We start from the raw sequence: 14,231 nt of genomic DNA, 5'->3' as shown, positions 1-14,231 counted from the left end.
AATAACCAAAATGTGCTTTTTACTGTTTTGTCTTGCTTTTCAAAGAAAAAATCAATTACAAAACAACAATTTAAAAATATTTACTTAACACTGAAAAATTTTTAACATTGTAGCAGACATTATACCAACAAAGCACAATTTAACTTAAAATTAAAAATAATATAAAAAAATAAAATAAATAAAATAATATAAAATAATATAATAACATAAAATAATATTTTTGGTAATTTTTGAGACCCCCTTCTTGAATCAGGCATGTATTTTTTACTGTACAAATAAAGGCGGCCTTGTTTTAATTCTTTTAAAACATTATAATATATTATAGATCCCAATTTGAACACAGGGCTTGAATTTCGGCGCGGGATTGCAGGGATTGCGCATAATTCTACTGATTCCCGCAGTTTCCGCGCTTGTAACGCGGGAAATTCCCGCAAATATTTCAGCGTGAAAGACGCTCGCGACAGATGAGGGAATGTATCATTTGCACGTGCTTTTGAGTCTTACAATTTTAAATATTCAAGTGCTCAATTCAGTACTTGCGTGCTCTGTGACTGCGAGACCCTTTCTGTGAGCCGCCTCACACCCAAAGCGCACGCACATAGAGACGCATCTGAGATCGCGCGCTTTATTGTGCGTAAACAGCCAAATACATACAAAAATGTCAAAGTGCCCGTCTTGATGAGTATTCATGTAAACAGTCGATTCATACTAAACATTGTCGGTATGCTATTAAGTAAGTTAATGTAAACAGATGAGAAACAAAACTTATGTGTAACAGTTTGATCCGTGCATGAGGTCTTAAAGAGACAGCAACCTAAATAAACCTGCTGCTGTCTGTCATTAATGTTTATTTATACATTGAAGACTAACCAGTGTTATTTTAAAGTTAAATAGATTATTCTGTTTCTGTGGTATTTCTGTACCTGAATATTACTGTTAAACCTACCTGAAAAACTTAAAGCACAGTTAATTTTAGTTGTACCTTGTTATTGTATTTGTTTGTGCCATTGCTTGTCATTCTTATGATTTTGCGTCTTTCTCGGACAGTTTTAAATGCTTCCACACTGCTGACATGTTTGCTGCATTAGTGCACACCTCTTTTTAAATCGCATCACGTCACTGTTCGGTACAATTTATTTGGTGTTTTCGCTTATACGGTTGCCGAACATTCTAAACCCAGTTTAGCAATCTGGATCACATTTGAGGAGGAGTAGCCTATATCGCTAAATGAGGAGCTCGAGCTCCTTCTACAATCTGTAACTGGTTTGTTTAGGGCTGTACAGTGCACAAAAAATCGGTCTGAATAAATGTACTACAGTAGCACGTGTGCGATACAGTTTTGCATGTGTATGAGCCTGTTTACAAACCTGTTGTCCAACAAAGACATAATTTATTGACATGCTTTTTCTCCAAATTAACTTAATAACATAGTCCTCCTCCTGTCAGCATTCAATTCGCACGGACCGATCGTCACACAGAGAACACGCGGTCATGCAGGATACACATACACACTTCACAAGATCTCACAACTGTACCCGACTAAGTTTGCAAGGTTTTTGAAATTGGATGTTTATTAGACATTCAAAAATTTGTTTAAATGATATAAATGCGTATTTGCTGAATGCTGATGGCAAACAAGAAAGTATTATAATGTTTGCCTTTCTATTACTAATAATATAAAAGCAGTCTTTATAAGACTTTTTGTTTACATTTTAATTCCTTTGTTTAACCATTCTATCTGATTATTAGACAGACTTCTATCCGTATTTAGACAGAACTGTTAACGACAACGGCGAACAAGAGGGAGAATGTGAGCACTGTGTGCCCAGGCGCTGCCGTTCTCAATTGCGCCGTCAAAATAAAAGTCCCACCTCGAACGCATCGGCCAAACAGGAAAACTTATCGGCCGATGCTTAAAAAAAAAAAAAAGCCAAATATCAGCCGATATATCGGCCTTGGCGATATATCGGTCGACCACTAATAAACATACTTTCCTTATAAAAATACCCAAGATTGAAGAACACGGATAAACCATATATTTTGTGCAATCGTATGTTTATTTACCTCAAGTTTCATCAGTTACAATGTCTCTATCTCCGTTGTGCATTTTATTTAGCGATAACTGGATACCTTCCTGGAGCGTCGTCAGTAGTATTACTTCTGCTATGGATATGTGGAGTTTCTGTGCAAGAGCGCCCTCTGGCTTCCCGTATGAATTAAACAGACTTTACATTATGTGTGTACTCATTAATGCTAACAACAACTTATTTTGTGTAAAAATAGGAAAGATAATACTTTTCTCTAAAGAAACAGGATTCCCTGAATTATCGACATTGATATCGTTATCACAATAAATACCAGAAATATTGTGATATATTTTTAAGCCCATATCGCCCATCCCTAGTTGAAACTGAAAATATGGAGTGCGCTGTAAGTCACTACGCAATTCTTGTATATACACCTAAGTTCATTCCAGACTCAGTGCCAATGTGCCCCTGAGTCAAATATAACTCACCAATAAAGATGAGATTCTTGGCAGCCTTGAAATATATAAAGCTAAGTGAAATTCCACATGAAGCATGCTGGGATTTTAAAGGTCTGAGTTTAGGCTTGGCTGCTGTAGCACTTTGAAGGATTTCCCTTCCTCATTCGAGTCGGACTGACCCGTGGCACCAGGCCTGAAACTAAGCAAAAGCAGCTGGCTGCCCCGGGCCAATACTCTAAAGCAGCCACACATTACTGCTGCAAAACTCGACAGCAGGGGTTTCTTTTGATACCAAAGACCACTTGCAAAGGAACCACATTCTTAAAACATAAAGGAAGCTATATATTTTCATGTATAAAGACCCATTTATACTGTGTGAGAAAAATGTGTGATATTATAAAGACAGTGTTTCCAAAAGTATACAAACATTATCTCGCAAATTGTACACACTTTTAGAGTTAGATGTTTAAACCTGAAAAAAAATTCAAGCTTATTTATATAAAGACTTTCACAATCATTCACAAATCAAAGCAAAAGTTCAAATCATCATTTCAAAGAATTTACAACTCCCAACAAACATAAGGTAAAGGAGAAACTCGCACAAAACAAACAAAAATTATGTGTAAATGTATGTATATTGCAGGGAAGGAAAGGTGAACTAAAAAAAGATTTCTGTAAGATTTTTTGTGATGTTTATGAAAGATGTCTCTTTTGCTCAACAAGAATATATTTATTTGACCAAAAATACAGTAAAAACAGACCAGTAATACTGTGAAGTATTATTATAATTTAAAATAAATTTTCCATTTTAATATTTATAAAATGTAATTAACTCCTGGCACAGGAAAGCTGAATATTCAGCAGCCATTACTCCAGCCAATCATTCTAATAGGCTGATTTGGTGGTCAAGAAACATTTCGGTAACACTTTAGTAGCCTATAGGAAACAATTATATTATTATTCCAAACTGGTTGCTTATTAGCATGCATATTACTAGTATATTGGCTATTTATTAGTACTTATAAAGCACATATTCTATATGAACATTTTCTACATACCTAATCCTACCCAATACCTAAACTTAAGAACTACCTTACTAAACAGTAATTAGTAGTTTAATGAGGCAAATTTCATAGTTAATAGTTAATTAATAAAGTGTGACCAACATTTCTTATTATTATCATTGTTAAAAACATTTTTGTGGAAAGAATTTTTAAATACACAGTTAGAATATCATTTATTTGAAATAGAAAACTCTTGTGACAATATAAATGTTAGATGTCACTTTAATACATCCTTGCTTAATAGAAGTATTATTTTCTTTAAAAAAATATAAATCTTACAGACTCCAAACTTTTAAACAGTAGTGTATATTTTAAACAATGTTTTTTCCTCCTTGCAATCTTTTTGAATTACTACAGCAATTCTCCAGGAAAAGTAAACAATACGGTCAAAATAGTCCTACAGCATTCTATACATTACTGCAGCAATTCTCCACAGTAATTAAACACCACCATGGCCATGCTATAGAGGCGTGGGAATCGTCAGGATTACACAACAGCACTTTACACCAGAGACACTGAAAGATTCAACTAATAAACATTTGATGTTGCCAAGGGACAAGAGAACTGCAAAGGCCAACATTCTAGAAGGCACTGGATCAACAGGCGGGGATACCCAAGCAGGCCGTGGCGTGTCCCGTATCCTAGCAGCATGCTTCTGGAACACTGCCCAAGGTGCTGGCTGCGGCCTGATGGGACATTGCTCCTGCAGTATGAGTCCGGCGGAGCTGTTATGCTCGGCTTATCTGGCTACAGATAAATCATACCACCGGATGGTCTCTGGATATCAATGATCTAATGACATACGCACACACAAACACAACACTGGGGAAGTTAATGATTGAAATACTAGAACCCATCTTTCAGCTTGAGGAATCAGAGCTGATGGCCATGCCAAATCTCCTACATGAACCTATTCCATCCACTTTAACATTCACAGAATGCTTTATTTTCATCTTTCATACACCCTACAATCACATTATCCATATGGGATCAGAGCCAGTGGAGGTGCAGGTGTTATGCTATGTTTAAACTTCTAAAATGATTTTTTTTTTATTCAAATGATTTCTTCATTTGATTGCTAACTCACACATACTTTCATTCCTCCCATGAACACATTTTCCTTCTCCCCTGCATTCCAGAGCAAATGCTTGTGGTTTTTCTACATAAAAAGTGGAGAAACTGAGTTTTTACTCAAGCTTAGAGAGCTGTTTACACTTGAGACCAAATGTGGAAAACTTTCCATCAGAACAATTGCACACTGGACAGACGAAGCACAAAGCACAGAGATCAGCGGAGGCACTAACGTGTCCCTGGTATAAACGCCTTTGAGCTTCTTGCCAGTAAGTGAATAATGCGCTTTCATCAGCGCCAGCGCCAATCTGACTCTGCATTGGTCCACACATCACCATGCAGACAACAGTCTGTGCATCCAAAACACACATACAAGGAGAGGGAAGGAATGTTTTCTGGTCTTAAAACCAATTAAGAAATATTGTTTTTCCACAGAAAGGCATTTCGTTCACAGCAGTGCCCTTAACAACCCACATTTAGGGCTGGGTATCGTTCAAAAATTTTCTATACCGATACCTTGACTTCGATACCGGTTTCTGAACGATACTTTTTCAATAACAGTTTTATGAAATAAATTTGAACAAGATTAAAAAAAAAAAAACTTTGGTTTTATTTTTCAGTTTGTTTGTTTATGTTTATACAGACTCAAACTCATCTCCTGAGCCACTGCACAAAGGAACAAAATGTAACCAACACAAATCAGTGCAAATAGTTTTAATAAAGTTCAAATATAGGGATGCACCAAATGTTCGGCAAACGAAATTATTCGGCCGAAAATAGCACAAAAAAAAATCTCTTTTGGAGTTCGGCCGAATAAGGGTTCAAAGTCCAAAGCACGAGGAAAATCTGCGCTGAAACACTGCTACTCGTCAGTTGCTCAGTAACATTTTTGTGAGTTTTTTTAAAGGCATGTGACAATGTGATACGTGCGACAAACATCTTCCCAAATTCGTAATGAGAATCATTTATAAATCTGCATGCTGTTGTCAACAAAAAGCACTGAGATCTTCCTGTGTGTTTCTGTCAAAATAAAAGCCGAGAAAAAGCAACAACTTTTTCAACTGACATTATGGCATTTAAAATAAAATTATCCCAAACGTAACTGTGGCACGTGTGGCTGTGCTGCTCAGTCAGTGAACCGCTTCCATCGGCGCTGCTGCTGCAAAACACACTGTTGCTAACATGAAACATTTTTATGTGAGGCGCCGGTGCGATCGAACAGCTGAAACATAAAAAACTCAATTTTTGGAGTAAGATATAATCCGCAAGTGTTTACTTTTATTTTTGCACACTCACAATAAAAACAAGATTTGTGCTTTTGCAAAATAAAGCAAACAAACAGAATGCGCGTTGTCATCCTTTCCTTTCCGTGAACTTGTTTATGGAGCGCCGCGCCACACTTCTGTTTTAAATCTGTTAGCTTAATTATTTAAGTCAGATATATTTAGCTTTTTTTTTTTCTCTCTTCCACAATCGCTGTTCTGACTCTCAACATTACATGGCCAAAACACATTAGACAGCAATCGGAAGTTATTACAAACACTCGATGGTGATTTAAAGTGAGTAAAAGCAGAATATAAATCTTATTTATTGTCTTATGTAGCATGATGCTACAGTGTGCATGAATGGTCACGTAACACATGCTTTTGGTCGTGTAGTATGGACGGAGATTTTTTCTGAAACGCAGTGGAAATGCCAGTATGGACAAGGATCGTTTTTATTTTAAAACAAAAACGCACCAGTGTAAATGTAGCCTTACATATAAAGGGGGTTGGACGCTTTCACACTACAGCCTCACGTGTGAGCCCCATCTCTGTGTGTAACTGGTGTAAACCAGTAGGTGTGTTCGACTTGACGCTGTGCAGACCGATCGGTGTATGACTGTACCGCGAGAGCTATAGAAAGCAGACTGCTCCGTATGATTTCGAATCGCTCTCGGGGATGTCAAACACTGATCGATCCGCGTGGCGCCGCTTCTAGTCGAACACACCTAGTGCTGCAGGCTTATTGGCTCACTGACGTTGACAAGATTAACCCCATAGGTATCAAATTTTGGTACCGAACAACAAGACATTTTTCGATACTCGATGCTAGAGGCAATTCGGTCGGTGCCTAAAAAGTATCAGACTCGATACCTAGCCCTCACACATTAGTGCATTTCTACCATATCGTTACCTGAAACATTCACATCTGAAACACCTAGGCCTAAGAAATAATCCGCAAAAGTGTTTACTTTTATTTTTGCACACTCACAATAAAAACAAGATTTGTGCTTTTGCAAAATAAAGCAAACAAACAGAATGCGCGTTGTCATCCTTTCCTTTCCGTGAACTTGTTTATGGAGCGCCGCGCCACACTTCTGTTTTAAATCTGTTAGCTTAATTATTTAAGTCAGATATATTTAGCTTTTTTTTTTTCTCTCTTCCACAATCGCTGTTCTGACTCTCAACATTACATGGCCAAAACACATTAGACAGCAATCGGAAGTTATTACAAACACTCGATGGTGATTTAAAGTGAGTAAAAGCAGAATATAAATCTTATTTATTGTCTTATGTAGCATGATGCTACAGTGTGCATGAATGGTCACGTAACACATGCTTTTGGTCGTGTAGTATGGACGGAGATTTTTTCTGAAACGCAGTGGAAATGCCAGTATGGACAAGGATCGTTTTTATTTTAAAACAAAAACGCACCAGTGTAAATGTAGCCTTACATATAAAGGGGGTTGGACGCTTTCACACTACAGCCTCACGTGTGAGCCCCATCTCTGTGTGTAACTGGTGTAAACCAGTAGGTGTGTTCGACTTGACGCTGTGCAGACCGATCGGTGTATGACTGTACCGCGAGAGCTATAGAAAGCAGACTGCTCCGTATGATTTCGAATCGCTCTCGGGGATGTCAAACACTGATCGATCCGCGTGGCGCCGCTTCTAGTCGAACACACCTAGTGCTGCAGGCTTATTGGCTCACTGACGTTGACAAGATTAACCCCATAGGTATCAAATTTTGGTACCGAACAACAAGACATTTTTCGATACTCGATGCTAGAGGCAATTCGGTCGGTGCCTAAAAAGTATCAGACTCGATACCTAGCCCTCACACATTAGTGCATTTCTACCATATCGTTACCTGAAACATTCACATCTGAAACACCTCAGGGGTGTGTGTTGGTCAAACCCGAGAGTAAAACACTCAATTAGACACATGCCTCCAGGCCCCAGAAACAATCCTGCTGCACCTGAAGTCCTCAGACTTGAGCTGAGTAAATATGAGTTATGTTTCCCTTGTGGAGAACTGAACATTTTGCCAACCGCCATGACTGCAGAACTAAACTCTTTTTGGAAATCTACAAGAAACTCTAAACTCCAACACTCCTAAGGCAACATAGGAGAGAAAACAGAGAAAAACTTGAGAAATTGCTGGGTACTTGACCCCTAATACCTAATACAGCATAGTCCACAACCTGACCTTAACCTCTGAGCAGCATTCCACTGTGAACATACTTTGCAGCAAGGATGTAACCAAGACTGGGACAAATGTAACATTTTAAAGTCGTGATGAAACGGAAGAAGCCACAGATATTTTCTTTGGTATTCTGATGCAAATTCAAAAGAAACAGAATATAGAGCTTCTATCCATCAGTTGTTGATTGGATGAAGGCAGATCTGAAAGCAAGCTTGCAGTCGATGATACAAAAGGGGTTTTTGCGGACAAAATGATTGGAGAAATCTGGCATAAGTCACCAGAGAAAAGTCTGTTGTTTCATCAGAAGAACGAGTTATAACATTTTGATTCACACGGGTGAATTGTTCAAAGGTCAATAATATGCATTTAGACAACTGTAGCGAATCAGTTCATTCATGGGGAATTGTTCACAGACAACTTGGCACCCAGTATGTTTATTGGGTGAGGGGTCTGTGAACGTTTGTTAATCTAATGAATAATTGATTTGTTAAATCAAATGAAAAATGGTGTGTCTGATTGGTCCAGACGCTACAACAACAGATCTTTAAAAAAGGCATCCACAAAAAGACTCATTTTTTGTCCACAAAAATTAAAAGTGTTGACCATAAAGCCATTGAGATGGAACCACCTCATGACCCACATTATATTCTGTGCTGTTGTCTAGAAGTTTATTAAATTACTGCGCAAAATTTACTAAAAATTATTAAATAATTGGCATGAGTGCACATCTCCAGTAAAAAGAATGTCTTAGTTTATGTTGACTACAAGCATACCGGAATATTCCTATAGCTGAGAGACCTGTAAACCTATTTTACTGCCATTTATTTAATATTTTTTAGTAACTGAAAAAAAAATAGACCTTATGCAGAAAAATATGTGCATGTAAACACGATAAATGTTAATGATTATGCTCTGAATGAGAGGACAACCAAGTGTGTATATAAAACACAAAAAAACAGAATTCTCCCTTTTATCGCTTCTAGTAGGTAATTGTTAATAATAACATATGTTTAACATCTCACTACATCCAATTTAATCTACATCCTATCTGCTGAAATGCGGGAAGGAGACCTCAGGCTTCATTGCAGCTAATCTCATACAACTCATAGAGCACAATTCCTAAACAGAGAGAAGAGAAAATAAACAAACTGATGTGGAAAAATATAGTTGCATATTACCAGCCTCTCCCTACACACAGGGACTCCCGGGGGAATGGATAAATCATCGCCGTTATATACGTCATGGGCCAACTCAGCATTCCAAAAGCTGGTGCTCGCAGCTCACACACACACAAGCTGGGCTGGATATGAGTAGCGGCACGCGTGAGACATGCAAGCAGTGACAACTCACCATTTCTTTGTGCATTCCACCATGAGTTCCTGGTAGGAGGCGACAAACTGGAATTTGGAAGCATGTTTCCCAACACGCTGCAGTCTCTTCCACACTGAAGCCATGGTTTTGTCCTCTTTATAGAGCTGACAGTTTGTTTAAAATACCGTCGCGTTCTGACGCCACCCCCTCACAAATCCTTTCCTTGGAAAAGTTCTCAAAAGTATCCGTCCAAAATCAGCTTTTGTGCATTCACTGATGTTTAAGGGGTTTAAAATCAGGTAGAGGAAAGGAAAAAATACGTAGATCCCTTGCCATCAAAACATTAGTGTGGATGATCGCAGATCAGCATGATGGCACGACATGTTAAATCCACCGGGGTGATTGACAGCTCTCACAGAGCTCATTCCGTGCAGCAAATCCCTCAAAATAAACGTAAGCAGTGCATGGTAATCCAATATTCCTCATTTCCATGTGTCAATAAACCTACAGAGACAAAGAGGGAGGTGGTTAGATCTTGCACCAAAAGATATCCATTAACTCATATGTCAATCTTTGATTACCAAATTTCTTGAATTAAATATTTGTTAGTTTTAGCTTAATCATTTTACCAAAACCATCCCTAATTTAAGCACTGATGCATACCAGTAACAGAAAATTCCCTATCAGTTATCTGTGCAAGGCAATGGAAAGTGATGGTATCAGGAAGCAGAGATTTGGCTGACTTTGTATATCTGTGCAACCAAATTTCATAGTCAGTCAGATTATATCTTGTGGACCAGATACAAATATTCCAAAGACCCAATCTTAGTTTCCCTAATGGGATAATAAAGTTGAGTCCGAGTCTGACCCGGAAACATCTGATATTGTATATCAAAAGTTATTGTTGCATTTTATTTTGCACAAAAGGAAAACATTTTAGAATGCACATTGTTTCTATATATAACCAACACATTTAAATCATCAGTTTTATATTTATCCATTTTTGTTTCAAGCACTCGCAATTCTTCATAGGATTGTAGTTCTTTCCCTTATTAAAGGCTTTAAGTTCATAGTTTTTGTATCTTTTTTTTGTATGATTTTCAAATACTTTTTTTTTAATCAAAATTTGTAATGTTCTCATTCACCTCACAGGCAGCTGGATTGGTTCATGTTTTGTACTTTTTTTTTAATGAAACTTATTTTTTAATCCCTATGGGGAAAATTATTGAAAAAAACAAGGCTGATGAAAAAGTGGCCGTTCTAGCAAAAGGATGGCGCATAATAGATTTTGCCTAATAAAATCATGTTTTAATTAAAACTGTCATTTATATTTGTATTTTTAAAAAAGCTAAAAAGACACTTGAGGCTGTGAAGTACGTAGTCAGGCAGCTAAACAGTACTATACACCCTTTATTATATTGACAGTTGTGCCAATATTCAGTACAACAGCACGTTGTCTATTGTGTTATTCCATAAATATCAAGAAAGCTGACAACCAGTTTGTTTGTTTGTCTTTCTTTGTTCCATGCTGTCAGACTTTACAGAGCAGACTTTAAAAGTTCAAAAGTTGTCCTGGACCTGGACTGTCTAAAATAATTCATCCATTTCTTTTAATTATGCTAACAACTGTTGCTGTTCAAACATTCACGAGATGACAGTTTTATATTGATGCAAGACTTCTTCAAACAACACACATCCTCATGCACATACAACAAACTGATAAACTGTCAGTGCTGTCAAACTGACTAAAGAGACTTAAGATAGACGTTCTCAGGTTACTAGTTGAAGATCCTCTTTAAAGTCCAGTGTTGTTTAGCAAGACAGCTTAAGAGATCATCAATAATCGATAATTAAACCCCTGCAACTACAGAGACCCTTTAACAGATATTATTCATAAACCTCCTGGTCTTGGTCGCATTCCTGCACTCACCGCGTGAATAATGCAGCAGCAGTAGCGGCTGAACGTGCCCGATGCGGCGTGAGGCGCGAGGCTGCATTCAGTCCGCTAGCGAGCTAAAGTGCCGCTCCGGCTGGAGATTCCCATAGAGCTCCGCTAGCAGCCTAGGCTAATCTTAGCCAGGCAGGCTATCCCAGGGTAAAGAGCGGCAGCGAAATCCCCAGGATACTCAGTCGTATACCGGCGACGACCAAACTGAGGAGCTTGAAGCCGAGAAGCAGTGGCGGTTTTCCCGGTCGAAAGGAGGAATTTCCAGCGCTGTTTTCGTATTCACACACAAACTCAACGCATCAAGACTCCATCATTTTCCTCCCCAATCCCACATTCAGTCAAACATCTGTGCGGAGTCGCCGAGAAACGCCCCCATGCGTCTCTCATTGGCTGGTGGGCTGCAAATATTTACATATTCATGACACTTCTTAATGCTTTTGTTGCCAGTGAGCGCTCCTATTGGTCGATAGAGACATCTTTCAGAGATCTTTAACCCGCCTGTGTGAGCAAGCACACTGAGTTGAGTAGGAATATAAGTAATGTAAACCTTCTTCTATGCGTTAAGGTACAAAGTGTATTAAATATGAGTGTTGTGACTCAGAGAAAGAAGAAAATTGCAAAAATCTGATAGGCTGAGGCAATTCAGTTATCTGGAATATTTATTATTATGGTAGGACAATCTGTGAATAATTAAAAATGCTAAAACAAAACAAAAACTATGAAAGAGATATTTTAGAACTATGATTATGAAAGAGATAGTTTAGAACAATATATTTGTAATTTAATGTAATATTTATTGTAATTTTTATTTTATTTTATTTTATTTGAAAGCAAAACAGTCAGGTCAGTAATGTGCTTTGAAATAAAAAAAACTGGGAAAATGAAGTGAGAGAAACATGGAGAGATTTTGTGAAAGAAACACTCTGATTCCACGGCCAAATGGCAAACAGTTCATTACAGTACATTTTTTCTGTCTGAAGAATCTGAAGAAAAAACACATAGGCCATTTTCTAACCAGATTAGATTTTTTATTTAAATTTAAATGTCAAATGTATTTTTTATTTTTTTTTAAGTTTTAAACTAAAGTTCTGTGGTTGGGGGGTTTACCTTCATTATATTCTTTGTTTATCAGAAGCCTTTTGATGCCTGCACATCAGTCCTTAATATTACAGATAGACACACCACGTGTCAAAAATGCTTTGAAGCTGCCAGTATTCTTGAAAAGACACATATCTGTGAGTATTTGGAGGGAGGTATCTCATACAGATTCTTTCTGCCACTTCCCCAGCATCTCGATCCTTATCTTTTGAGTGCATGAGACAGGTTTCCTCCCTGATGAACGGGTGTGTGCATGTGTATCGGAAGATGTGAAGATGTGGGCACACAGGGCAGAGGGGGGGTGTGATCTCTACTCAAAAGCAGTCACAGTGTCTGTCTACAGAGAGTTGTAACATCATGACTGCAGTGTCACACTGCCAAGAGCACTTTGAAAGACAGCCAATCAGACACCTTTGCCATGTGTCAGACAGAGACTCAAGGAGTCTGTAGATCAGATCCTGCTTTTTATGGGCTGCCAACACTTTAGGACATGTGTTAGGCAACATTAAACCTCTCAGGCCACTGCTCTGGAAGCTCAGGAGTCTTATAACAGATAAGATGTTAAAGAAGCTCTGAATTTATCAGTTTTTTTCTATGATAAAATAGGCAGTTTGTTTAAAAAAAAAAGTAGTGATTTTACAATACAATAACAATACATTACTACTAAAAAATGACCTTTTTCCACAATTTAATCAATGAAATCAAGACATGAGTCTGCAGTTTGTCTGTGTATCGACTTTACTTTCTTTCTCTTCCTGTGTGTGTCCCAGCGGTAATGTGAGTGTGTTTGCTGGCAGTGAGATAAGCACGCTTACTGTAAGTGAATCACTCCCTCATGCACTGGCACGGACACATGGGCATAGCCGTGGGTGAAGACCAAGAAAGGAGAGAACAGTGATGTCACACACAATGGAAGATTTGGAGCCTCAGTCTGCAGAACGAGACAATGACATCACAGAAGAAACTATAGAACGGTAATGCGCCTCATTATGGCTAATTAAATGCTCTATACAGTTTCTTCTGAACCCTATGTGCATCATTATGATGAAATCAATGTTCAACAATGAGATTCAGTGTCCTTAATGAGACAGTTTGAAGTGTGTATGGTTAACATCTGTTGATCAGGTCAGTATTACATATAACTGTGTTCATTTGTGTATGTGTGTGTGTGCACTGAATTTTAATCTCTGTGTTGAAGACAGAGAAGTTGTTGGGTAGACGATTCTGTAAATGACTCCAGCTGAATGTTCTCTTCAAGTAAACACAAGGAAGTGCAGAGTGCAACCTCAACATACAAATTATAGTTTATTCAACAATATTTACAGAAGAGTATAAACATACAAGAGTTTGACAACATCACAAACATTAGCAAAGATGTGAACTCTAGAAGTATAAAGTTAATGCTAAATATTGTGATATTTGACTTTATGGAGGATCACTTAATAGTGATTAGGCATGCAAGGCTATGCCATCCCTAGTAAAAAAAAAAAGAATATATTTAAAATACATTTATTTCAAACTAAGTATAGTTAAAATCTATTAACATATTTACTGGCATATCGCTCAAGACTTACTGATATAAAAATTATAATTAAACTTTATTTGGAGTACTACATGTGCGCAATGCACATTTCTTAATTTTAAGCCTAAAATGTGTTTTAAGGTCACTATTGATGAGAGTTATATGATCTTTGATAATAAAAGTCTTTAAATGCAAGATATTTAAAGTGTATCTGAAGTATACTTGTAATAGTTCCACTTTAGCACAATCAAATATACTTCAGTA

The 14,231-nt window shown here is 37.6% G+C and overlaps 1 protein-coding gene across 4 annotated transcripts in view; it reads right to left on the bottom strand.

Annotated features, from left to right (window-relative positions):
* The window catches only part of LOC107744614 (EH domain-binding protein 1-like), a 152,346-nt gene extending 140,654 nt beyond the window's left edge, over window positions 1-11,692 (bottom strand). For all 4 annotated transcript variants that reach the window (XM_016558397.1, XM_016558407.1, XM_016558418.1 and 1 more), the window contains exons 1-2: window positions 11,330-11,692; window positions 9,439-9,903 (exon numbers count right to left, since the gene is read on the bottom strand). In XM_016558397.1, coding sequence (XP_016413883.1) covers window positions 9,439-9,542 — 104 coding nt within the window. In that variant the 5' untranslated portion in view covers window positions 9,543-9,903; window positions 11,330-11,692. The remainder of the gene's footprint in view (window positions 1-9,438; window positions 9,904-11,329) is intronic.
* Between the last annotated feature and the right edge of the window lie 2,539 nt (window positions 11,693-14,231).

This window comes from Sinocyclocheilus rhinocerous, unplaced genomic scaffold (genome assembly GCF_001515625.1).
Source record: "Sinocyclocheilus rhinocerous isolate Xijiao unplaced genomic scaffold, SAMN03320098_v1.1 scaffold851, whole genome shotgun sequence".
In the NCBI taxonomy this organism is placed as follows: domain Eukaryota; kingdom Metazoa; phylum Chordata; class Actinopteri; order Cypriniformes; family Cyprinidae; genus Sinocyclocheilus; species Sinocyclocheilus rhinocerous.
Note: the sequence above shows the minus strand (reverse complement) of the source record. Positions and strands in the feature narration are given on the sequence as shown.